At 39.3% G+C, this 26849-nt stretch overlaps 1 protein-coding gene across 10 annotated transcripts in view; it reads left to right on the top strand.

Annotated features, from left to right (window-relative positions):
* NPAS3 (neuronal PAS domain protein 3) overlaps positions 1–26849 on the top strand; it is a 630215-nt gene that overhangs the window by 133947 nt on the left and 469419 nt on the right. For 2 of the 10 annotated variants that reach the window (XM_060273003.1, XM_060272999.1), the window contains exon 3: positions 7759–7879. The exons of 7 other annotated variants lie outside the window; for them this stretch is intronic. In XM_060273003.1, the coding sequence (XP_060128986.1) occupies positions 7759–7879 (121 nt within the window). Of the gene's footprint in view, positions 1–6671; positions 7880–26849 lie in introns of those variants that run through there. One more of the 10 variants, XM_060273015.1, reaches the window with a different exon arrangement.

Here is a 26849-nt window from a genome sequence, read left to right as displayed (position 1 = left end):
ATTTGCCTGGAGAATTCCTCTAGGGCAAGACAGCTCAGCAAACACATAAATCCTTTTTTCTCTGTTATCTAGTAGCACATTTAGTTGCCATGGGGATCTTATTTATGCAGCAGATCCTCTGCAGTTCAGTTTGTGCCTAAAGTTTAACCGTACAGCTGTTACGGTAAATGCTACATGGCAATATTTTCAAAACATTGCACCTTTGAACACTTTTTTTGATTGATTTTTGTTTTGTTTTTTCACATATCAAAAGATCTATGTGATCAAAATAAGATATCATTTGCTACAGAACTTCAAAGATTAAGCTAAGCAGTGACTGCTGTTTACATTGTTTCATGATTATTTGGGGGAAGAAGAAAAAAACTTTTTAATTTAAACGTTGTGGTAGTCAGAAAGTGCATTGGGTTGTCTTTGCATGAGCAGAATGCACTTCCACCTGTGTAACGATTCCTCTCTACTCCTGTGCACGCCCCAGAGCAGCTTGCGGGGCGGAGGGGGGAAACAGGAAGCACTGTTGAAACAGGCAAGTGTGAATTTGCTTACGCGACATTGGATGCAACCTATAATGATTAAGGGATGTAAGCCAATGAACTACATCCTTTAGCTCAATGACTTTTTGCTGTACGGTAGAACTTCTGCTGTCTCTCCTCTTCCTACGTGCCCCTCCCCCAATATTTTTCTAGGTTTTCATCCAACCCAGCAGAGAAGATTAGCACAGGATGCAGGAGAGAAGAGAACGAGGGGAAGCTCCCATTGCACATGTAGAAGCATTCTGCTTGGTTATCACCCTGGGCTTTTGAAGATTGGCAAGACCAGTCAATTGTTTTAACTTATTTTAAGATTGTATTTTTACATTGTTAAAACCTGCCCTGCAGCCTTATAGCGAAGGGCAGGTAAGCAATTCAGCATCAATAAATATCCTAAGATGAGGCAAAAATCCAGTCCTCTGTGCACATGGAAGTCAGGTTGCAGAGGAGGAATGGCTAACCTGTAGCCCTCCAGATGTTGTTGGAGTACATTCCCACCACCCTGACCATTGGCCGTACAAGCTGAGGCTGATCAAAGTTGAAGAGACAAGTATGGAGAGTACTGATGTACCACAGCCACTAGGAGTCCCGCAATATGAGCTTTGGGTTCTTTTTAAAAAGCAAGTCTCTAGTTCTCCTAGAAAAAAAGTTACGAAGCAAAATGGGCAGGTACCCTTCTAAGTGATTTTTGTGAGATGCACCAGCCTGGCTGCTCACACATTTTAGTGTTCTTAGCCAATGGGTGAAGTCAGAGTTGTGATTGATGAATGAGTGTTTTGGACACAAGCTGTTGTTTTCTTCTTACCTATATGCTCTTTTCTTTCCTGCTTCTGTAAAGCAAATAAATAAAATAATACTGCAAAAACAGTAATCACAGAAAAATTAACAAAACTTAGTTCAGATAGGATCTAACTCCTACCCACCTAAGATCAATATCTCCAGGAAGATTGATTCTTGAGGCGCTGATACTATGCATGTATGTTAGCATTGTCCTCAAGTCCAAACATTTTGGCAAGATATGCTTCACATAATGTGTTATCGAATACTCTTGTCTCCAAAAAGGACTCTTAATTATTTGAAAGGAATTATTAGACAGTAATATTGGGAAATTGCAACTTCCTTGCTGTCAACCATTAGATTAGTTATTGTTCTTAACTGGATCTTCTAAAGCTCTAGTTAAAATGCAATGATATGAGAAGGTTTTGACTAAGCTTGCACAGGTCATACACTCAATAAAGTCATTGAAAGATGGAGCTTATTTACAAATCAATGGTTACATAGTTATTTTATGATGCAAAACTGATGTAAGAAAATTGCAACTGTTCTTTTGAATTTTCTCTTTCTCTCCACCTCACCCCATTCCTCAAATATCAAAAAGGCCTGCCTGGTAAAATTCATAAGATAATTTTGAATTTAGGCAGCAATATAGTGGAATACCTGCAAATTAAAATTTAGAACATCCCTTAGAAGCTTTTAGTACATGTTTTTCAGTGTCTCGATCCATAAATGCTAAAACATAAATAAAATATCAAGAGTAATAATTGTGAAATGTAATCAAGCTCATGCAGCTTTTCCGATTCACTTTAAAAGCAAAACAAAACTTGGTTTGCTTAGGAAAAGGAAAATGTGTTAGGGCACAATTTATTTCAAAATAGGGTTTCGTTTGTTTCTCATGGGATTAACTGTTTCAGTAATAATGTAAGTCCATATAGTCACCCTAATCTAGTTAGAGACCATAAATACACAGAAGCAGTTTCTGTTGTCATAATTCTTGAATGGGGAGTTGCATACCCAGCTCCCTTCTCTGATCCACAGCCAGCACAGTCTTTGCAAAGTCCTATTAAAAACAACAATAACCTACTGATCAGTTGTTGATGAGGGGGTAAGGGATCCTGTTCAGTTCCCCATGCTCCCTTTTCCATGCCAATCTGCTGATCAATGGGATTCCAGCTTTTTCAGAATGGATATGCATTGCCCTGCCTGCTTTATACACACTGGTTTTGCTTTCAGGAAGGCTCATTTCACGCTGTAAATATTCAAATTGGCTTGTTACCCATGGTGACCAAGGTTTTTACTAGAGTGTAGAAGTTGCCATATGGCCTGATTTTCTAGGTTTTGTCTAGGTTCTGGACACGACATCCAGTGCCTGTTTTTGATCATTAGTGGGTCTGGATTCTCAGTTTTCATTTCATTTCATTTCTTTCTAAAGCAAAGCAGGTCTCTAGACTTTACAGAAATAGGCAAAATAACTTGCCAGAATGCTGAAACTGAGGTGTGCTATTACATCCTATTGTTTTTCTTTTCTTTTCTTTTTGTTTAACCTAAAAATATATCTCAGAAACTTATCACTAGTTTATGAGATGAACAGCACAACCCTATGAATGTTTATTTTGAAGCCCAGCTGAGTCCAATGGAGCGTACTCTCTGGTAAGCTAGTATAGGATTACAGCCAAAAATAATGGGTAGAACCCAATTATGCCTTTCTGTTTACAGAATGGTTTTACTAATGGAAAGAAGGGAATGTGATTTCCGTATTCACTCAGAACAGCATGGAAAATGACTCGGGAGGTGGAAGAGTACATCAGGGAAAATGGCCTCATATCTTCTCCTATTGGAAGAGGCCTCTGCTAGATCAAAGATTATTTCATTAACAGGGGGACTCCTTTTATTTCTAGATACAAACCAATAATAATGATATCACCCTCAACAAAGAATATTAATAAACATTTAGTGAATCAACATCTAAATTAGGTGGAACAACAGTTCCCCATTAATGATTTTTATAAATTCACGATGTAATCCATGCTTTCTGACTGCAGACCTTCTTCCAATGAACTCAAGGCAATATACATGTTTATCTTCTAAAAACAAGGCTATTTGGATATTAGGGTAAGAAGTGATGACTGACAAGGTCACCCGGTGAACTTCATGGTCTTCATGGATCTTCCTTGGGTTAACCCAACCCTTTGACTACTGTACCACACTGGTTCTCTAGAATCTTTTCCCAAAATCCCCACTGGGTGATTGTGAATTAAGTCATACCCAAATAGACCCATGAAGTCAATTCATTTCAATGAGCATACTTTGAGCAAAAGTTAGATGGACATCATCTGCTATCTCCATAGATGGAGAACATCTCCTTTATAAAATGCAACTGATCCCATCAAGTTCTACTTAATTTTTCAGTTTCCATGGTGGTATTGTGTTACCCAAGTTTCTATGAGGTATCTTTACTTCATTTCTTCATAAAAGTAATTTCATTCTCAATTACTGTTTAAAGTAAGTAGTGATATAGGCAGCAGGCTTTTTAGCCTTCTAGATTTCTAATTTAGCCTTTTTTCTTTAGTTAACCTAAATTTGATTTGGAATAAAATACTAATTGTAAAGTTTTGCATGCACATTATTCATCTTCATTAGCAACCTGTTCATAGTATTATTTTGCAAACATTGATTTTATTTCACAAAAAAAGATAATCACAAACATCCAGAGGACACAGGTTATGGGTTGGGGGACTGCTGGATAGGCAATAGATATGCCAAAAAAGAAGAAGCTAACCAATGCAATGAGCTTTAGATTCTCCTTGGGTTTTTTTTGTTCTACCTGCTGAGAAGGACAGTGGCTCAGGCAAACTTTTATACATTTGTGTTGGGCAGGGGAAGTTACTGTTCAAAGAAATGAGTTAAACCTTGCTGGGCCTTGAGCCTTATAGAGGCTGAGTGCTCTTTAGCTACACAGGCCTAAGAGGCGGAAAGAGATGTTTGTGGCTTTCATTGATGGTTTTATTGGTTTAAAGTGCAAAATAACGCTTTCAAAGGCAATTGTGCTGCTGTGCCTGCTAATGATGTGATTGCTTTATGGGTCTCTAGCCTTAGGCCAGCTTGCCTATTTGACACCCTTTCTCTGTTTCTTACGTTTTTTTGACAAAAGCTGTGAACATGTTTTTGGGATCCCTCCCCTCACCCCGCTGCAACCATGACAACCAGAAACTTGTAATTGAAATCTAAGATCTTCAGGGGTCTGTAGAAGTGGCTGTATTCATCATTAAAAGCCATATTCCATCCTCCATGGTGTGGTCAGAGCTATACAGATTTCTTCAGCCCATGTTTGTTGATCATCAGGATTAGTTTGCCAGAGAAGAGATCAGAACCATGGTGGTTGTGGTGGCTTATAGGATGAACCTGGAGAAAAATAAACTTGGCTGAAGCTGGGGACTTATGGCACATATACTACTGTAGTATAAATCTGACTTAGGAAAGGACAGTAATAATGATCTTAGGGAAGATTCTTTTTGGGCTATGATATCATTCCCATATTATGTGTTGTTAAAATCTATTGTACGTTTATTCTCTAGGACTTGATTGCTCCCTGACCCTCCCTCAGCACCTCTGGGTACTACCTGGTAGTAGAACAGTATATAACTATTAAATAATAGCTGAAAACCAAACAAATTAAGCACAACAGGAAAAAAGAAAAATCAGGCAAAAAGAGAAAAAGACTATAATAAGAAAAGAAAATATTAGTTAGCCCCCCCCCCCCTGGCAAGACTTTTGAAACAGCTATTGAAATCCCTTGCCCTACCCCCACACACAGTTTATGGCAAAATAGTGAGGATGTTCATAAATTCCCATTAACATGAAAGTTTACTGCATGATTAACCTGGTAGCTGGGTTGGGTCAAGGGTAGCAGTTTGAGGTGAACCAGGAGCCTTGGGAAAAGCCAGTAGTCAGGACTGAATCCGCAGGATCTGCTGGATTCTGTTGGATTCATGACCTACCCGACTCCATCACATCCCTTGAGAACCCTGCTTTGGGGCCCTATGTTGGCTACTGCCTGTGGAAGAACTACAGATTCTATCCTCCTACCTGCTTGAAAGGAGGCTAGCTGTCTGTCATAGCAGGACCTGCTCCCCTGCTGCTGCCAAATTAGCAGCACTCTTCTCCATCAGTGGAAACTGGCACAGAGGGTCCTGAGCTTCATTCTCACCATCCTCTATCAACACCACAATACTGTAGTAACCAAATTAGACTTATTGTTTTAAGAGTGTTCTTGTATAAAAATACAGTCATACCTCGGTTTGAGTACTTTCAGTTTAAGTACTCCACGAACCCGTCTGGAACAAATTAATCCACATTCCATTACTTTCAACGGTGAAGTTCGCTTCAGGTTAAGTACGTTTCAGGTTAAGTACGGACTTCCAGAACCAATTACACTCATACTCTGGGTTAAGTATGCTTCAGGTTGAGTACTCCGTGGACCCGTCTGGAACGGATTAATCCACTTTCCATTACTTTCAATGGGAAAGTTCGCTTCAGATTAAGTACGCTTCAGGTTAAGTACAGACTTCCAGAACTAATTGTGTACTTAAACCGAGGTACCACTGTATAATACTTCACTCATCATCTTGGAAATGCCTTTGCCTTTATTTATTTCTTGATCGATCTCAGATCTTCAGATCTCTGTATTCCTCTGTCATTTGTAGATATGAGTTTCTTGTAGACAGGCATATTATTATTGCCCCAAGTTCAGACCTTACATCTGACAATATAAAATGTCATACCATATGTTATAATTCACATACTGTGTCAAATACTTTGCTGAAGTCCAAATTGTCCAAATTGCCCACAAGAAAAACTCTTTTTAAAAGGTTAGCAGTTCAGAAAACAATGACTTGCCTTTGGTAAACCATTTGACATTCTGATTTCTTTAATTTCTTTAAGTCATTTTTCTTTTTACAAATGTAGGATGACAACAGGGAAACAGAGTAAAGCATGAAAAATAAATAAGGTAGCATTTAAGTACAGTATATGAATGGGGATATATTTTTTTAATAAAAAATTGTGATGGTTGTGCTACATTGACTTTATTACCTTTTGAAAACATTGCTTAAGTTATATGCCATGCATTATTCTTCTGACATAATAAATTAGGTTGCATTTTATTCATATTACATCAGATTACATCAAACGTAGGAAAAACTGGGACTGATGTCAGGGGATTTCTGAATGCAGGTACAGAAGAAGGAAAAGGGATTCTCATGTCATTTTCAGACATGCCAGGCACCTACCACTATAAGTATTGCTGCCATAATAACAATAATAATAATAATAATAATAATAATAATAATAATAATAATTTATCTGTACCCCACCCATCTGGCTGGGTTTCCCCAGACACTCTGGGCGGCTTCCAACAAAAATTTAAAATACATTAAAATGTCACACATTAAAAACTTCCCTAAATGAAGTTAATCATATAAAAATCAGCACTTGGAAAGAAGTGTGTGTATCTGAAAGAATTATATGACTGTAAAATAAGGTTACAGAGCAAATTACAAAAGATATAACAGCATTAATCAACATGGGCATGTAAGATCGTATAATCACCTTATTATAGATGCTAGCAAACTTACAGTACTTGGATAATACTTGTAGGCTGCAACCCTGTACGCACACTTGCCTTGGAGAAAATCCCAGTGAACTCTGTGGGATTTATGTCTAGGTAGACATGCAAAGGATCAGTCTGTTAACTTATTTTTACAGTCCTGTTATTATTTTCTAAACCAATCAACCCCAAAACAATGGACCTGCAAAGATTATTGAAATTTGAAAATAAACTAGTTGGTAATCCTGAATTCAAAGGGATGCCTTATGTTCAATAGGATGTTGTCAGCTGTAAAACTCTAGTTGAAAGAAGTTTGTTCCATTTAAGTCACCTTGAAATCAATGGACCTCAATGATTCTCAGCTAACTTTTGCTATGTTGATTATAAATGTGACCTTTCTTCACTTGCAATGGAGCTACTGGGAAGGGATTGGATCCTTGAAAGAGCCCCATCAGAAAAGAAATGCCTGGTCAGGGAATTGAGCATGATGGTTGTCAAGAAAGTAAAAGCCCTCTACCTCCACCTTCTTCTTACTGATTATTCCTCAGTTTTGCAAGTTCCTGACAGGTGCCACTTCTGAATAAGAATTTGTGTGCAGCAGCATGTTCCAACAGTTCAGAAGGCCTAAAAAAACAACAACACTTGTTGCTGTAGAATCTTTCAGCTCCTGATTAGCGCCCTGGTCTGTTTTTTTATTGTAGAGGAATCTCTATAAACCTTTCTGTGTCAAATCATTTCCAGTCCTGGACCTTCTGATAGGGGTCTGTTTTCTTCACCCTCAACCTGCTTGACCCTGTTCCCTTGCCCTTGACTCCCATCTTCCCTTGTCTGCTTTTTGCCCTCTCCTAGGGACTACTACTGACCCACCAGCCTATGCCTGCTTGACAGTGGTAATTGCCTCACCCAGAAACCCATGCCTGATGGACCAATCCAACATGGGCCAGCTGCCAGCCTCAGTCTCCCAGTATAGGTAGGCAATTGATGTTGTCCATGTTATGACAGTCTCCTACAGTAAGCCAACCCATGAGAACAGGTAGAAAGTGAATGGATGATTTGCAGGCACGCCTGGGATACACCTGGGAAGGTGTGGTCATCTTATTATGTGCTTTATGGGACAACTTAGGAGAACACGCTGGGTTGCATATGTGAGTGAATGGGGATTGATTTTGCATTCAGAAGTGAGGCTATAAATTTCTCTGCCGGACTGCATGCGATGGGCTGTGGCAAGAGGAACCTGGCAACCTTCAAGGACTTCTTGAAATGGCTTAACCAGTTTGAGACCAAAATTCTATGGGTGCTGTATATTTTGATCATTAATATTGTTTGGATCCTGACTTTGGCACTGCTGGATGGAGCATTTGCTGAATGGACCTCTGAGCGGAGGAAACTCCTGCCAGCAGAAGTGAGGAGGGCTGCTTCCTCCAGTTCCCACCTCATTCCTTTGCATCCTCAGAAACTTTGCAGTCTTTGAAACACTGAGAAGGTGCAGGGTGAGGCAGAAATTGGCAAAATCACCTCCCCTTACACTTCTGCCAGCAGGACTCTCTGAATAACAGACTTTCCATGAATAGAAGGACAACTCCTGTTCTTCGAAGGCTAAGGTTGGACCAATGTACTCTTTCTCGTTATGAAATGAAACTATTTACTGATTTATCTTGTTTTCTCTATCAACAAATGAAGCTGCACCATACCAAGTCTTGACTGTTAGTCCAGCTAGCCCAGTATTGTTTTCTGACAAACTGTGGGTCTCCCAAGGTCTCAGGAAGAAGCTTTTTAGGCTAACTTCCTGGAAATGATTAGAGGTTCATGCTGGGTCATTCTGTATTCAAAGCACAAGCTCCTCCATTGAGCTGTGGGCTCTTCCGCTTTGTTTCAATGTTCCAATTGTTGAAAGCTTAACATTTTAATAGTTAAAGTTCTTTCATGTTGGGAATAATATTACAGGTCAATTTAATATTGCAACAGGGGTGAACTAAATAGCCATATACAGAGCAATATAGTTGAACATTGCAGAACTAAGCATTTAGACGTGTTTAAATTATCCTGTTTTCTCTTTCTTTACAGGCTTTATTTTATCCCCACACCTTTTTTCCCCTCCCAAGGGAATATATGATTCTTTTGTTTGTGTTTTGGTGCGTTACTGAGACTCACATTTTGCCTAGGAAGGAAAAAAAATAGAGAAGCTTACTTTGCAGTGAGCTTTTGCTTACAGTGAGCACGGTCGCTAAATCTGTTTTCTGGATGAGACTGTTGAAAAGATCCCTTAGTTTAAAAGATTTGGAGTAGTCTTTGATTTGGGCCATTTAGAGCTTGAATTTGTGCTGTGAATTTGGATGGCTCTGCACAGCTGTGTTCGCTCATTTTATACTATGTGTGCTGAAAAATTACCCTCTTCCTTAAAAACAGCTCTCCTTTGGAATCCCCCCCCCCAAAAAAAACCCTGTTTCATTAAGTTTTAGTGGCTACCTGTTTATATTTTTGCAAGACTTGTTAAAAATAGAACTAATCACTTCGATAACTTAAGTAAAGTCAAGGCAGCTTTTTCTTTTTGAAAATTTGTTTATTTTTAAGCTGTTGACTGAGTTATATAGTACTTTCTTATTGAAATGAAGACCCTGTCCCTTTTGGCATCTGATTCCAAATCTTTGGCTACAAAGATACATTTGCTTCGAAAACGTTAATGATGTCATGTTTCTCTAGGAATGTGTAGGCTGTGTAGAACATTGCATGATGTTGAGATTCCAAGGAGTTGATGGTGTGCAGCTCTACTAGAGTCTAAAAAACTTGCAGAAGGAAGTAGTCACATCCAGCATGTTTATTCTGCATCAGTACTGATGCTACAAAAGTATAAAAGCATTTCAGAAATATAAAGCCATATAAAACCCTCAAAACTTGCACCAAAGTTCTACTGCATCTTAAATAAGTCAGTTGTTTGGGCTGCCAACAAAATAAAATGTCAGTTCAAAATAACAGTCAAATAATAACTCACCTTTGCCTGATCTATATATTCTGATCTTAATTTTCATGTGAACAATGTAGTGAAAGTTCTTTCTTTAGTTCTTTGTTTAATGTACATATTATATAAAATGACCAGGAGGTATTATTCATTAAGGTGAATAGGGAAGCAAGGGGGATTGTTGGTTTTTTCTGCCCTAATTTGAACAAAATCAATTACAGCTTCAAGTGCTGTTTTTAAATTTTTCAATATATAAACAATCTGCTACAAGGGCAAATGTCACTTATTTGCTCCCATTGACATAATTAGCTCAAATTCAAAGTACTAAGAATTTAAGTTTTTGGAAAATGTAAAAATTGTTGCTTAGTTTGTAAACCTGATGCTTTGAAGGTGACCTGGAAACTACAACTAATCCAGAATGCAGCAGCTAGACTGGTGACTGGGAGCGGCTGCCGAGACCACATAACACATAACTTGAAAGATCTACATTGGCTCCCAGTACGTTTCCGAGCACAATTCAAAGTGCTCGTTCTGCCCAGACACTGAGGTCCAGCGCCGACGGCCTTCTGGGTTCCCTCACTGCGAGAAGCAAATCTACAGAGAACCAGGCAGAGGGCCTTCTTGGTAGTGGCACCTACCCTGTGGAACGCCCTCCCACCAGATGTCAAAGAAAAAAACATCTACCAGACTTTTAGAAGACATCTGAAGGCAGCCCTGTTTAGGGAAGCTTTTAATGTTTAATATTTTGTTGGAAGCCACCCAGAGTGGCTGGGGAAACCCAGCCAGATGGCTGGGTATAAATAATAATATATTATTATTATTATTATTATTATTACTACTACTACTACTACTACTATTACTATTACTGCTTCTTGTGCAATGAACTTGCATTTGACTAGAAAAGCAAAAAAAAAAAAATCACTATATGGTTGTGTACGTTCCATTGTGTTTAATGGAATAATTAGTAAAATGCAGTGGAAAAGATGTATTAACAGGTCTGGATTTGTAGTGAATGTCATCTGGACAGTGAAGCCCAACTTTGATTGTTCAACTTATCTAATGCATGCTAGGGCTTTTATATCTATTACCTGCAGTTAGAAACTGGATTTATGGAAGTTAGTTTAAGCTGAATGGAAGACAAAGATTGTCTTCAGCAAAGCTCTGTTATAAAGACACCACTTCCAGTGCTTAGTTTTGCCCCTCCTGGTCTCTTAGGCTTTCCTTCTTACTGGTAGCAGTTGCACATACGAAGGAACAAAATGGCCCTGCCCATGTGATATGCATGTTCCCAGAGCAGTTTGGAATCATAGCATGGAGAGGTGGTTCCCATATTTCTGTGTCCTACCATCCAATTTTTTTCCGACCCAAAACTAGAACATGTGCACTCCCAGGTATGTTACGTGTCTCACGCCTTGCTCTTGCCCCAGAAAAGCACTTTTTTGAGGGGGAAGAAGGTGATGCGAGAGGTCCTAAAGTGGCTGTCAAGGTGTTGCACGAGTAAACAGGATGTGCTGCTTTTCCCGGGGCACTTGGAAAGTATGCTGTGTTCAAGTGTACACGTGCCCTTAGGCTTTGGACTTTTAATAGTGCAATTTTATGCATGTCTACCAAGGGGTAAAGTCCTACTGAATTCATTTGGGCCTATTCTCAGATAGGTGAGAATAGGATTGCGGTCTTAATTGCACAATGTGTAGCTTGTTGTTGTTGTTTAGTCGTTTAGTCGTTTCTGATTCTTCATGACCTCATGGACCAAAGCACGCCAGGCACTCCTGTCTTCCAATGTGTAGCTACTTTGTTCAAATGGCCTTGAAATAACTGGAAACTGGAAATAACTGGACACTTATCTGCTACTCTAAATAATAATAAAAATGTCTACGTTTCTACTCAATTTATTGTTTGCTGTAGCAAATAATTTCAAGTTGCATTGGTTCAGCCAATTTAAATTTTATGTTTAGCAGTCCTAGTAGGTACTTGTTTCAGTTGGTAGATAGCTCTGTACATTTGGAGGTTGGAAATTATATGGATTTTTACTCTACTTTTTTACCGCTTTATAATTCCTGGGTGTGTTTGCATGGGAGTAAAACATTCAAGCTTCTTCAGCAGTTTTATAATTTACTAAGATTATTTCTTAATAATAGCCATCAACCTATACTTAAATGTATTGGGAAGATGGGGAACTCCAGGGTTTTAAAGCAGATGGGTCGAAACAATTATGTGCCACAGGGGCAGTGAGTAAATTCTGGCTTCCTCTGGGCATAAAGCCCTTTTCTCAGAGAACATGTAACCAAACATTCTAGGCAGTTTCTTGCATAAAACATGAGTGCATACCTGATTCCCATTGGGCAAAACTCTTATTAAATGCAATATATTGTTGCTGAGAAGAAGCAGGAAAATATCGTATAAAAATAGCCAAAAAAATCTCTCTCGCACAGTTTGGCTTAGGTTTAGATTTACCATTCTGAAGTCCTTTTTTTGAAACATATAAATGTGTGCAAATGGTGTTGGATGGTAGACTTTCCATATCTTTGGAGATCATTAGGTGGTATCCAGCTCAAACAGAGAAGTTCCTGCTTCTTCCTCTTTTAGAACCTGAAACCATCAGGAGAAAGGGTTAATAATAATAATAATATATTTATACCACTCCTTTTTTCCTGACAGGGATGCAAGGCAGCTTACAGATAAAAAAAGAACAACAAAAAAGGGGGAGGTTTATTAAAAATCATTGTTTAATTAAATATTAAAAAATAAAACTGTATATAAATATAGGAAATCCTTTAAAACATACAGATAATTACAATAGCAACAGCACTATGTGGCCACTTACCTCTATGAAAAAAAGCCATGTGAATAAGAAGCCAGTTCAAAATGGGTTCCCATTTCCCAAGATAATTCTAATTGATGATTGCAGGAAGAATATCAAGTTTTCATCTCTTAGGGATTATGTTTACCAAGAATCGAGGGCCTCCTCTAGCGCTTGGCTCAGCATGAGAAATGAACTGCAGGCTTATTTTATCAATACATCTTCTCAGAAAGGTTTGAATGTGGTATGTTTGGCAAAAATCTAATATAGTCAAAAACTGTGGTTAAAAACACAGTTTTGAAAAATAATCTATGATGGGGCACTATCCAGCACATGTGGAGAGAATGCTATTGTGAATCTAGCTAGTCATTGTCGAAACAGGATGCTGGACTAGATAGGTAGGTCTTTGATCTGATGTGGAAGGGATATTCTTATGTACTGCACCCTGGTAGATTTTTCTGTCGTTACTTCAGATGTGTACTATTTTTCAATCTTTGACAGATTAAACGATAGAAGCAGCTTCCAACAGAGGTGTTTCTTTAGTTTCTTCCTCTGTCTATTTTCATCTCTGGAACAAAATAGCTTATTGCAGATTAGCTTTGCCTATAAAAGTAGAACTGAGGCTGCTGTTACAAGAAGTCTTTTGTTTGGGATGTTTCCTGGCTGAGTGTACATGGGCACTTGCTGCTTGATCTTTCTATTCCATGAATGTCCAAGCTGCATCTGTGCTGAAGAGTCAAGAGAAGCACATCAAATTCTTGCTCCAGGAATAGCCTGAGTCTAATTTGCTTTTGTATATATACATGTTGTGTAATTACTGTACGTACAGTTGCCTACCCAAAATTTTATTGTAGGCAAGCCACTAACTAGAAACAATTCCTTAATCTGTGAATGCAGAAATAGCATTTTGAACTGGAGAAATGGCTAAGGCTGAGTGGCATTGCACATGCTTTGCATTCAAAAGGTCCCAGGTTCAATCCCTGGGATCCTAAAATAAGGATGGAAACATCCCGTATGAAATCTTGGAGGCCAACCTTTACCAAGCTGGTGCCCTTCAAATGCTTTGGACTACAGCTCCCATCAACAGTCCAAATCTTTTGGAGGCCACCAGGTTGGCATTGCTTCTGTGGACAATATTGAGCTACGGTAGATGAGCCAATGGCCTGCTCAGTCAGTATAAGGCAGCTTGCTGTGTTAGGTTTTTGACTTCACAATAGAGCTACAGTGCTCTGAAACTGTCTGTGATAGTTTCAGAGTCATGTAGATAGTGATTAAAGGGCTGAGAGTGTTAAAGCACGGTAATCAACACACAGCTCTCTAATATGTAGTAATTACTACCATTTTGTGATGTGAGCCCTGTTGCTTTCAGGTAAATGAACAATGTGCCAGATGGCAGCAGTTGCCAATTTATTGTGCATTTTATTGTGAGATTGGTTATAGCAATAAAGCTGGAATAACTAATTTGTGTACTTTTTATTTTACCAATCATAGGGGGTTGGTTGAGAAAAGAGGGGTAGAGACTTTATGAAGGAATCCCAGTTATGTGACAGTCACCTAGTTCTCTCTTGGTCTGTTTCTTCCTTGTTGCTGCTTTCTATTTGGCCAGTATAACTACTGTACTTCCTTTTTTAGCAGCTTATTACCGGTAGTTTTCTCTCTGTCCGGCTTCTGCAGTGAGAAGCACATAAGGAAGGATGAAGTAAGGACAAGAACCACACAAAACTGGGCTTAACCAGGCCACAACTTTATAAGTAGAACAGGGATGGGGAACCTGATGGGCTACAGATGTTGTTGGACAACTCCAGGATCCCTAAAATTTTCCGTGCTGGCTTTGAGGTTGATGGAAGTTGGAGTCCAATATGGAGGACCAGAGGTTCCCTATCCTTGAGCTAAAGTTTCCATGAACTGGCTGTGTAGGAAAAAAGGGAACACACCTGCTGTCTTAAGAGCTCAGCCTGCTGGACTAAAGTGAAATGGAATGGCTAAAGATTGCAGATGACATTACCCAGCCACCCATTGGGGAGGGAGGTGCCATGCTAGTGACTGGAAGGAAGCTGGTCCATGTCCTGGTACCTAAGACATGTGGTATGTAAGGAACATGGTGGCATGTAAGGGACCCCACATGCATGCCCCCCCAACCAGCTTGATTAGCTTTAAAAGAAGGTTAGAGAAATTAAGGGAGAATAAGGCTTTCAATGGCTACTAACCCAAATGGCTATGCTATATGCCTTCCATGCTTGGAGGTAATATGAATACCAATTGTTGGAAAGCGCAGGAGGGGAGAGTGCTGTTTTGCTCAGGTCCTGCTAGTGGGCTTCCCATGGGTATTGAGAGAACCTGGTCTGTGCATAGTGTACGGAACATTGTTCAGAGTCTATTGCATCACTCACAGACAACCCTTTAGTCTTTGAGAAGTGGTAGTAGTCTCCTGAAGTTGCCATCCTTTTTTTGTTCATTATTCCAGCATGAACCTATTGAGCATCTGAGAGCCAAATTGTAAAATGTCAAGTGGAATATTATTATTATTATTATTATTATTATTATTATTATTATTATTAATACCCCGCCCATCTGGCTGGGTTTCCCCAGCCACTCTGGGTGCCTCCCAACAGAATATTGAAAACACGATAAAACATAAAATATTAAAAAACTTCCCTAAACAGGGCTGCCTTCAGATGTCTTCTAAAAGTCAGACAGTTGTTTTATTTCCTTGACATCTGATGGGAGGGTGTTCCACAGGGCGGGTGCCACCACCAAGAAGACCCTCTGCCTGGTTCTCCCCTGCCTAGAAATAATATTATACTGAGGATGCAATTTGTTTTGTAAAGAATTGCAATTTATTCGGGATATATTGTATACTTGTAGTATTATTATTATTATTATTATTATTATTACTACTACTACTACTACTACTACAAATCACAGCTAAAGATTCATCAGTAGTTTATTTTAAATGTGTTATTTCCTAAAATAGGTAGTATATAAGCTATTGAAAGATGGGGGATTTTCTAACCTTATTAGTCTACTTACCTATAAGTAGATAATAATTAAGATAAAGCCCATCGTTGTGTTACGCCAAGCTCAGCCATTCTGTTGTTTACAGTGCTTTGATTCTGCCTTTACTGAGAAGTTTGACAATAACAGCAATGGCAAACAGCAGGGCTCTGGCTCTTTAAGTGGCAGTAAAAAAATCTCCCAGTGTTTGCAAGTAGTTGTCTGGCAAGAAGAAGGATGATGGTATAATGCATTGCAAGAACAGAAGAATTGCCTTGTTTGATCAGACAAAGGTACTCCCAGCTCATTGTTCTGTTTCCAACAGTGCCAGTGAGATGCTTCTAGGAGTTCACAATCAGCATATGAAGGTGATGGCTGTCCCTTACTGCTTGTATGTTAGAGGTACAGTAGACAGCATCTGATCATGGAGCTTCCAATAGGATTATAGTTATTGGAATTTTAAAATAATCGAAACAGGAAAATGGTATCAAGACAAAAAAAAGATATGTATGTAGGCAAAAAGAAAAAATAAAGCACCTGATGGAAATTATCCAAATAAAGATACTCGCCATACACTATATACAGGGACACTCTTAAGTTTCTGTTGTGGCTCTTACAATCCTTGTAAACTGGGTTTAATGAACACTTGTGCTTTTACTTCCTTGGGAGGCTACTTTTGATGTTGGCACACCATTTTTAATTGGTGTCTCAAGTTTTGAGTCTTCTACATATTCAGGAAATCCACAAAGATGTAGATGGTTTCTACAATATATATTCCTCATGTAACTTCATAATGCACTTTTATCTTTCATTTCTTGATGCTAGGAAAGCCCTGATGTAGTTGTGTACCGTCAAATATACTAGGAGTAACTACAGTTCCCAAGTCAATTTTTTAACTTTGGACCAAGGCAAAGTATAGTCTGGCATTCTAAAACAGACCTGCACTGCTTGTCTCCTACGGCTTGTGGTTATTTGGACGACAGCCAAGCAACAGACCATCAGTCTGCAGAGAAAAAGAAGAAGTTGCTTGCATGTTACTTTGATACTTTTTGTATTATCATGATGCTGACTTAGACTTGTTCCAAGTTTGGTTTTGGATACTTAGAGGCTGCTGTTCTAGGTCAGTATCACTCCACCATTGGCAAGGGGAGCTTCTATTTTGCTGGCTAGATACTGTAATTCATTGCTGCTGCCTCCACCACCACTGCTCTGTAGATCAAACAAAGAACAGAGACTGACTTGACCAATCACAAAAGATCTTACTGTCTGCTAACAGAATACTAAGCACTAGCATTTTTCTAGAGTGCTCTGAGATCTAAGCACATAGAACCTGTGGTAGTTTAGCTTCTTCCCTCAAATCCTGTAGTTGCTTCATGCCTTGGACACTTCTGCTCAGATCACATTTTATATTTGTCAGGAATGTTTTAGAGCTATTATTCAGAGCCAGACACTGTCCTTCTTGGCAGAATATGCAGATAGTGATGATAATCAGTTTTGTGTTTTTATAAACAACTGTGCTACAAAAGTTGCATCTCTAAGTTTGGTTGACAGATGATAGCATAAGCAGAAAATATGTATTTCCTTTTCTGTTTTATGTTTTTGAGAAATATAACCCAATGGATACATGTTGTTGTTTCCCCCCCTGATTCTCACCGTTCAGTATGCTGCATCTCACTCATATTATACTGAATCTCCATGCATCAATTTGCAGCCTGGTCTGCCTCTGAATACCAGTTGCTGGGAACAACCCTCGAGGGGGGGGGCAATAGCTTAAAGGTAGAGCACATGCTTTACTCCAGTTCAGTATCCAGGGGTTTGGAGTAGGGCTGGGAAGCCTTGTTATTCTGTGAACCGCCCTGAGACCTCTGGGTATATAAATAAATAACGTTTGAAACCCCTGATAGCCACTGCCAATCAGAGGGGAGAATACTAAGCTAGCTGGATAAGTGGTCTGGTTCCATATGTTTGTGTGTTCAAGAGCACATATTGCTCTCATGCCTTCCTTGTGGGTTTCCTATATGCATCTGGTTGGCAACTGCAGGGAATAGGATGCTGAACTACATGGGCCTTTGGTCAAATCCAGCAGGACTTCTCTTATGTTCATTATATGTATTCAGAAGTATATTCCATTGGGCTCTCCCATTTACACTTAAGTAAATGTACACGGTCTGGGAGAGCATTCTGTTTTTAACATGATTTGTCTGTTAATAGTAGAACATTTCAGTAGGCCAGAATGAGACAACTTTAGGTCTCTGAGTCTTAAGAGTTACCCTTTGATCCCCTCCATGCCTATGTTCTCAATGCAAGGCTTGCTGCCACCATAGGTCACCATAACTGTAATATCTGCTAATATCACAAATTTACATCATGGCTGAGTGAGTATCGAAGCATGCTGCCATATGAAAAAATTCTTTTCCTTTCCTCTCCCATATTTTCCACAATAACCTCACATGCACCTTCCTCTATTTTATTCTTTAGAAGGTAGCAGGGTGCTTTCTTCCATAACAGTGAGCCTTCAGTATCATCTGATATGGTTGGGTCAGGAGCTTCTTCATCTTGGAAATCATTTTTAGACAACAAATCTTATATAAAAATCTCATCAATTGGCACAAAACATTTATCACTATTTTGCATTGCTAAAATGTCTTGATTACTTAATGAGGCTAATCATAATCTTAAAATACATATCTCTCTATATTAAGATGGAGTGTCTTGTGAGATTGAAATGTGTTATTTGATTTGATATTACCTGGCTTCCTGTTAAGTATTTTCTAATTTTTGGGCTTAAAGTTGTGCCTCTCTTTACCATGGGACAGTCCCTATCTTCTGGCACTTGGTGAATTTGTTTCTAACTTGATGGTGAACTTCAGGGGCCCTGAACTTCCTTTTTTGTCTTTAAACCAGACATGGGCAAGGAAGTCTTTCAAATAGAGGAATGTCTTCAGTAAAGTAGGGCACATAGACACCCAAAGTACAACCAAATCTATTCTGAAACGAAGCGTTCTACAATTCTTAGTGTCACCCAACTCTTAAATCGGACAGCCACTCTGGAAGGATACCATGGTTGATGGTATCAAAAGCCACTTAGAGGTCAAGGAGAATGAACAAGGACACATTTCCCCTGTCTCTCTCCTGACAGAGGTTATTGAACAGGACAACCAAAGACGTTTCTGTGCAGACACTGGGCCTAAACCCCAGTTGAAATGGATCTAGACAATCACTTTTCTCCTGGATCTGGTCCACCACCACCCACTCAGGAACCATGCCCAACAAGGAGAGATTGGGAACTGGCACAGTAATTAGATTGTCGAAATCCTGGGAGGGTTTCTTGTGGAGTGGTTTTACCATTGCCTCCTTCAAACAGGCAGGGACCACCCCTTTTCATAGGGAAGCATTAATCTATTCCCTGCCCCAGCCAGCTGTACTCTTGCTGCTATTTTTTATCAGGCAAGGGGCCAGAATGCAAGTGTTCACCCCGGCCGATCCAAGCACCTTGTCCACATTCTCAGGCCTTAATATCTGAAATTCTTCCAACATAACAGGACTAGACTTTGCTCTGGGCACCTCTTGGGATTCATCTTCTGTTAAAGTGGAGTCAAGGCCCTGGCAGATGCAAAGGATTTTATTTTCAAAATGCTCTGCAAACACGTCACTGTGAGCTACCATTGGTTCTCTTATACTTTCTGCCCAGAAGGAGCCAGTGGTAGTCAAGTCTATGTAGTCAAGTCCCTGAGGAGCTGCACTGATGTTGCTTGCCACATGGGGCAGCAGTGAGCAGTTCCCGACAGTCACCTTTTCTCCTTGTCCACTAAGAAATTCCCTTGACGATTACTGTACACTTTTAATGAAATTAAAATTACCATACTTGCATTCCAAGAGCACAGCAGCAGTTTTCATTTTCTACACAGAATATGTCCTTTCCTTATCTAAGTTGAACACAAGTTCCTTAAGAACCCATACATTTTCAAACAATGGGTTCATTTTGTGTTTTATTCTAGGTATTGTGTTGCTAAACTACGTATAATCCCAAAGTGGGATACATTGTAACAACGAAGAGCATGTAACAAATATTTTAAATAAATAAATGTCAAACAATGTGTTTTCATAATAAAATGATTACACGGCATTTCTAACTTTCTGCCATCTTTTGTTTAGAAAGCAAATCAGCCTACAAATGATAGAACTGGATTTCAAAAAAACACCAAAACCCGCAAATATTTTATCCAGCCCTTCATATTTAGTTGATATAGCTGTTGAATAATTTGCAAACTTTGAGGAAGGAAATGTAGCATGCATCTCAAAATCAGATGCTGATTTAACCTAAATCAAATTAAATGCAATTTGATCCAAGAACAAGTAATTTCCAGATTTCTCATTGTCTGCACTTTAACTGATAGCCAGACAAGTCTGACATTGGTTGTAACGTAAATCTGGCCTTCTATGCAAAACTAACCAGCAAGACAAATCAATGACCATATCCTACCCAATGACAATATTACAGATTTTTCACAGGGTGTGACATAGGTTCAAATAGAGGCAAATTTAAATATTATAAATTGAACTTTATGTTGGAACTATATCTACTGAATGCTCCTTAGAGAGTAGTGCTCTATTTTCTTTTTAAGGGAATGTGAATCAATATAGTTTCATTTCATTTATGATGCTTTGGAAATCCACATTTTACAGCAACAAAAATAATGTAGGAGTAGGGCAAATGTATACCTTCATTCTATTATATGGGAGTTGGAAATAAATTGTGTAGCTGCTTCCAATCTTACCCTGCTAAGGATTTTTTTTATTCTTTCAATTATTCAGAATATACTAAATAATTTAATATTTTAAATTTTAATTATCTGCAGCAATCATTGCTTAGTGTTCTAAGTTGCAAAGTGCAAAACTTTAAAACTAAATAGATTCTCGTGTACTTTTTAACCTGAGAAATACTTGAAAGTATAATACGATGATTTACCCTGCAAACTTACTTTCCCCAAATATCATCTACATTGAATTCTTTGACAAGGTAACTCTTATTGTCTATCTTCTCCCCTTTCAGAAAAGTCACATAACATCCATTTTCTTTTCTAAAACATGTTTTCTCTGCACATGTGTGGTGCGAGCGTGTGTATAATCTATGCTAAACCAAACAAAAAAATGCAAATAAGTAACATTTATGTTACTGGTTAATTTTACATAAAGCTGTGCAATTTGCATGCTTCATGTTGAACCTAATATTGAAAAATTGGGTTGTTGGGGAGAGTTTATTAGAAACTGAAAAGAAATGGGTAATTTATGTACAGTATCAACTTGAGACCACATATACAAGCCAGAATTTTCACAATTTAAAATAAAGAGATTTTTGAGAACCTATCAACAGACAGCACCACTACCTGTGCTTAAAATAAAGTGGAAGTTCTTGACAATGTGTAAAAGCTGCAGCCAGTCCAAGATAATTCACTGCCCAAAGTGTTTGAACAGCGAGAGCCACAAGGCACAACACAGGGACCTTTGAAATGATACTAAAAACAGAGGTGCAATTTGCAGGGCAGCCATGGCCATGCACAATGTGAGAATTTCCCCTGTGTATCCACTGGGGTATTGAAACTGATTCTAAGGTGCACCTCTTGGATCACATACTGCTTCATTGCTCTCCATCCCTATGTTGGTCTTAGACTGTTTGTATCAGACTGGTTCAAAATACAATCCGCCAAGGACACCATTTACCACGTGAAATTCCATTCACATGAAATGGCACAAGATGAGAACTTCTGGAAGTCACTGGCTTTTATTACAGGGCATTAATAATATTAAATATTAGAACATTTTCCAAGTATGCAGTTGAATGTGTTAGTCTATTATTGGGGATGAATGGACTTGGTTTAAAATTATATTTAAAGGTAAAGGAAAAGGGACCCCTGACCATTAGGTCCAGTTGTGACCGACTTTGGGGCTGCGACACTCATCTTGCTTTACAGGCCGAGGGAGCTGGTGTATAGCTTCCGGGTCATGTGGCCAGCCTGACAAGCTGCTTCTGGTAAACCAGCGCAGCGCACGGAAACGCCATTTACCTTCCCGCTGTAGTGGTACCTATTTATCTACTTGCACTTTTGACGTGTTTCAAACTGCTATGTTGGCAGGAGCAGGGACCAAGCAAAGGGACCTCACCCTGTCGGAGGGATTCAAACCGCCAACCTTCTGATTGGCAAGCCCTAGGCTTTGTGGTTAAACCCACAGCGGCATCCGCGTCCCTAAATTAAATTTAAATAAGCTTTATATAAAAGAACGCAGACAACTGCTGCAACACCAAAACATATCAATATATATTCTACAGAGGAGTAATTGCATGCAATATTTTGATACTGTGTATAGTGAGCTAGAATTAAAGATGCTTTTCGTTAAATGCTTTTCCCTTTGACATATTTATGCTGGTTAGTTACAAATTCTTGACTATACATGGAGCTTTCCTTTATCTTACAGACCAACATCAGATTTTAATCATATTTTGTACCCATAGGGTTTTAGGTTTCCAACAGGCCACCTGTCTTAGACATTAAAAAAAATAATCACAGGACAGATGGGAAGGTGAAAGAACTTGTCCTTGGATAAAGAAATTCTTACACTGCATGAACAGTCACAGACAAGGCTACGCAATATATCACATACACATATACCCTATTTTTCTAGCATTGCTGCATCATGATTGCAATTTTCCCTTCAGTGTCATAAATACAGAATTCATTTATCTATTTTTTTGAGAGAATAATTTGCAAAATCTGTCTCTTGCTTATGTGATCCATGAATCTGATGGAAAACACTGTCCAAACTGTATTTCAGAAACTAGAGTCTGTGCATAATGTATACATAACAAACCACCTACTGGTCCTGGGCTGTTCATTAATGACATGAAAGTCTGACCATCCATTTGTGCAGACCTCTTGACACCTGTTTGATAGGTGCAATATATTTTATTGTGAAAAATGTACAAGCACTAAGAAGAGTATTTGGCAAAGCATATTAAATTAGGGTTTGGAAAGTTGATGCTGTGATGTCTGGTGCCATATGTTGCTGAAGTTTTCTTTGAAATGTGTTCTAGCATGCCTGTGTGGAACTGTGCATGGAATGAAAGAAATGGAGGAAACAGAAAGCTCATTTGTTTCACCCCCTTGTTAACAAAGTACAACAAAACCCACACCAGCCCTAGATCAGATCAGTAAAATTCAGACTGTAGTGTGTAAAATCAGAGACAACTTGCACCATTTCACTGTCCAGTGAAGGTCAAATTATTGGGGTAGGGAGGTGTGGCAAGAGTGATATCAATTTGCATCATGTTGTGAGCCTAATGTTTCTTTGTTTTTGGACCAATCAAAGTGTGCAGGGGTTTATCATTTCATTAACATAACCATCCAGTTGCTGGTGCAAGATCTTGTCCAACTTGCAGAGTGGCACCATTTAGCCTCCCAACTTTTAGCGACCCTTAGAATCAGGAGTCAGTGCTGTTAAGACTTCTCTTGTTTTCCTGTTGAAGGGCTGTAGGGAGCTCTCAGTGGAAGGAGAGGCAGGACAGTGGAACCAAACATTAACCAAAGAAGTGGAGAATTGCAGTTATCCATAAGTAGGGAACAGGGAAGTGCAGGTAATAAAAATATCAAGATACAAATATAAGGTCATGGGATAAAGGACGGGTCTTCACTTTCATTGTAAGGAGTGAGAAGCAGTCTTAGGGCAATCATAATTATTGCACGATCTTTCTGCACTTTGAAGATACCAGACAAGCCTGGGCTTGTATAAAATAAATCTAGTTGCTCTCTTAATTGTTCATGATGTTTTTGCTGTGGGGTGGGCAGTGGTGAGCAATTAAATAATGGCAACACAATCTGGGTCTGATACCCCATTTTGAGATTGCCAAATTGTGCCTTGTGGCATAGGTGCATGGCAAACATAAACTCACTAGGTAAAGCCTTCCCAATCAATGTCTCATCCTTTTCTAATCCAATCAGTTTTAATCAAAATTCTTATTCTGAACATGTAATTCAAATAAGTTTAGCTCTAGCTCTTTAGTTCCAGGGTGGTTTGGTATTCAAAGAGATGTGTTTTAGTGACTCAAAAAGAAGTAAAATAATTTAGATTTGGATTATTATTTTTTTGCTATCTGTTCCAAACTAGAGCTCACCCACTTTACCTGCTCTCAGATCTTAAATATTTTCTAGAAAAGTCATGTGTGGTATACTCATAATAACCATAATGCCTTCTGTGTTTTCTCTCCAGAAGTTCAAAATGATGGTACATTGCAAGGGATGTGTGAGATTTCTTGCCTTGCTGTGACCTTAATAAATAAGTTTGTTAAGAAATAGGTGGAAAGACAAGCATGGCTAATATTGAAGGACAGTATGCTTGTGCCTAATACATTAGAGCAATTGTTCAAGAATAATTCATCTATGCAAAGATTACCTCTGCAAGGCTGCCAAGGTCACTGAGACTTTGGATTATCTGCTGCATTAATGCTACTTGTGTATTTTAAAGAGGTAGCTTTCACTTGCCTTTACAGTTCTGTTAAAAAGTTTCAGGTATGTGTGTTTATTTTAATATATTTATAGCACTTCTATGTCTCTGCTCCTAATACATAGGCTTCTAGATAAGGCAGTTCTGTTTTTCCCCTGAATTGCCACACTTTGTATCCTCACCTTTTAATGGTGTTCACGTGGCACATTCATCTATTTGTTGTCATAAGTGTGGTTCTGTATGGATCTTATTTCTACTGACCTTTGCAAGCATTTTATTTTCTAGTCAACAAAAGCCAACTTTCTGCATAGCTGTTAACTGTTGCTATTCAGTGCAGACTTAGTTCTCAGTTATTGTTACTTGATATAGATTGCCTTATTTGACATGATCCAGTATGTGTGATGTGAACATTATATTTTTTTAAAAAATCAGTTAAAAAGGGGGAAATCAGTTTGGGTTAGGCTACAAGTAGTGTGTGTACACATGCACGCATGTACAAACTCACAGAGTACCAAGAGAGGACAACTAACGAGCACTTAGGCAGTCTGCCAGCACTTGATCATTAGAACATACAAAATGTAAAAATAAAATTAATCTTCAAATATATGAAAAGGCACTAGTAGGAAACAGAAGGAAAGTTAAGAACATCTGAGTCCTCCAAACTTCCAGGGCTGTGTTTCAAGTAATTCCAAATTGCTAAAAGAAACTGCTACCCAAGGATTTGAGCCAAACAGCCATAGCTACAGCAGGAGGTAGAAGCGGATGAAAGTAGCATATCAGGGCAATGGAAGTCACTTTGACTATCAAAGATGACAATGAGCAAAAGAACATCCCTTGGCAACGTGCCATGCTCCCTTTGCATTACGTTCACTTCCATGAAATATAAGGCCTGTGTCAATTGCCAATTTATACCAACTGAGGTTTGGGCATTTGATGAGTTGTGTGGGAATTGTTAGTCCATTCTCTTTAAGTCTGCTTCAGTGTTGAGGAATGTCGAACAACACTTACTCTATTTACTTGTGGTAGCAGCAGAAAGTTCGTAACACAGAGGGAGGAATTCAATATCACTCTCAGGTAATTCATTCTATCAGGGCAAGCATTTGGGCTCACCAGATGGAAGAATCCCCCTTGCATGCTGTTCTGGAGATTCTCCTGAACCTCCCCTGTGCCAGTTTTGGGAGGCAGATGGAACGCAGGGGGAGAAGAGGGAGTAAAGCCCTGTTGTGCAAGCGGAGGTCCTTGCACAGGACTTCTACTGACGGTACTCATTAGTTGAATCCCACCCAGAGGGTCTAAAATGTGGAATCTGGCACGTATCCACTGGTTGCACATCACTTGTATTTTCTGTGTAGAGATGATACATAGCTTAAAAAATTACATTTGGGAAATCTTCTGAAATACTGAGCCTCTTTAGCTTCCACAGAGCGACAGAGATGACAATGTTGATGAATGGTTAGGAACATAGGAAGCTGTCTGAAACACAGATAGACTGTTAGTCCAATCCAGCTCAATATTGGCTACATCAGGAATGGGAAAAATACAGTGGTACCTTAGTTTAAGAACAGCCCTGTTTACGAACTATTCGTTTTACGAACTCTGTAAAACCAGAAGTTGTATTCCGGTTAGTGAACTTTACTTCGGTCTACAAATGGAAGCTGAATGGTGGAAGGGCACCGCCAGCAGCAGGCCTCATTACGGAAGCGTGCCTCAGTTTAAGAACAGCTTTGGTTTAAGAACGGATTTCCGGAACAGATTAAGTTTGTAAACCGTGGTACCACTGTATCTGGCTGTTGGAGCAGATCCTGACCTCCCCCTCCCCTACCTCCCATCAAGCCATAATGTCAGGTGGCTTTAATTCAAAGGAAAGAATCTAGAGCACACACTTAGGGTGTGGTTCTGCTTCTTTTCTTTTTTTTTCCTTCTGCAGGTGCAGTATTTAAGCCAGGCTGCAAAATTAAAATGTTCCTTTGCAGGCACAGCATGAAATTGAGCCATGCCTTCAAAGGAAGAGTGCAAGTCCTGTTTGCAGATGGAATTGGCTCTACAAGACGAAATTAATTCGTTCCGCGAGTTGTTTTGTATTGCGAAAATTTCGTCTTGCTGTTTTACAATTTAAACAAATCAAAGCAAAAAAAAATGCAAAAAAACCCCGTCTTGCGAAGCACGGCCATAGAAAAATTCATCTTGCGAGTCAACAAAAAGATTGCAAAGCACTTTTGTCTTGCGAGTTTTTCGTTGCGCGAAGCATTCGTCTTGTGAGGTACCACTGTACTTGGGAGCTCCTAAGTGGATCCTATCCCAGCATAGCTTTCTTTTGGTGCCAGGTTTAAAAGTTGCTGAATGCAAGCCCCACTTGTAGAGGAAGAGACCCTTTTCAACACCAAGGCAGCATTCCTTTGTGTGGAATCTTCTGGGAACCTCATGTCAAAGGTAGGCATATCCAGAGACAATAATTGGTAGGGAGGAAGCCAGATAGCAAGACAGCAAGGGCTTAGCGGATGAAAGTGCGGGCAGGGTGAGCGGTCCGCCCCGGGTGCCATCCGGGGTGTGTGTGCCATCACAGCTGCCCCCAGGATGCTCGCTGCGTGCCCCCTGCAACACACGGCATGCCCCCCACGATGCACGCCAGCCACGCCCCCACCTGAGCATGTCACTCCGCCACTGCATATGAATAGGCCTGAAGATCTGTTTCTA

The sequence above is a fragment of the Zootoca vivipara genome, chromosome 1, assembly GCF_963506605.1.
Source record: "Zootoca vivipara chromosome 1, rZooViv1.1, whole genome shotgun sequence".
Classification (NCBI taxonomy): domain Eukaryota; kingdom Metazoa; phylum Chordata; class Lepidosauria; order Squamata; family Lacertidae; genus Zootoca; species Zootoca vivipara.
Note: the sequence above shows the minus strand (reverse complement) of the source record. Positions and strands in the feature narration are given on the sequence as shown.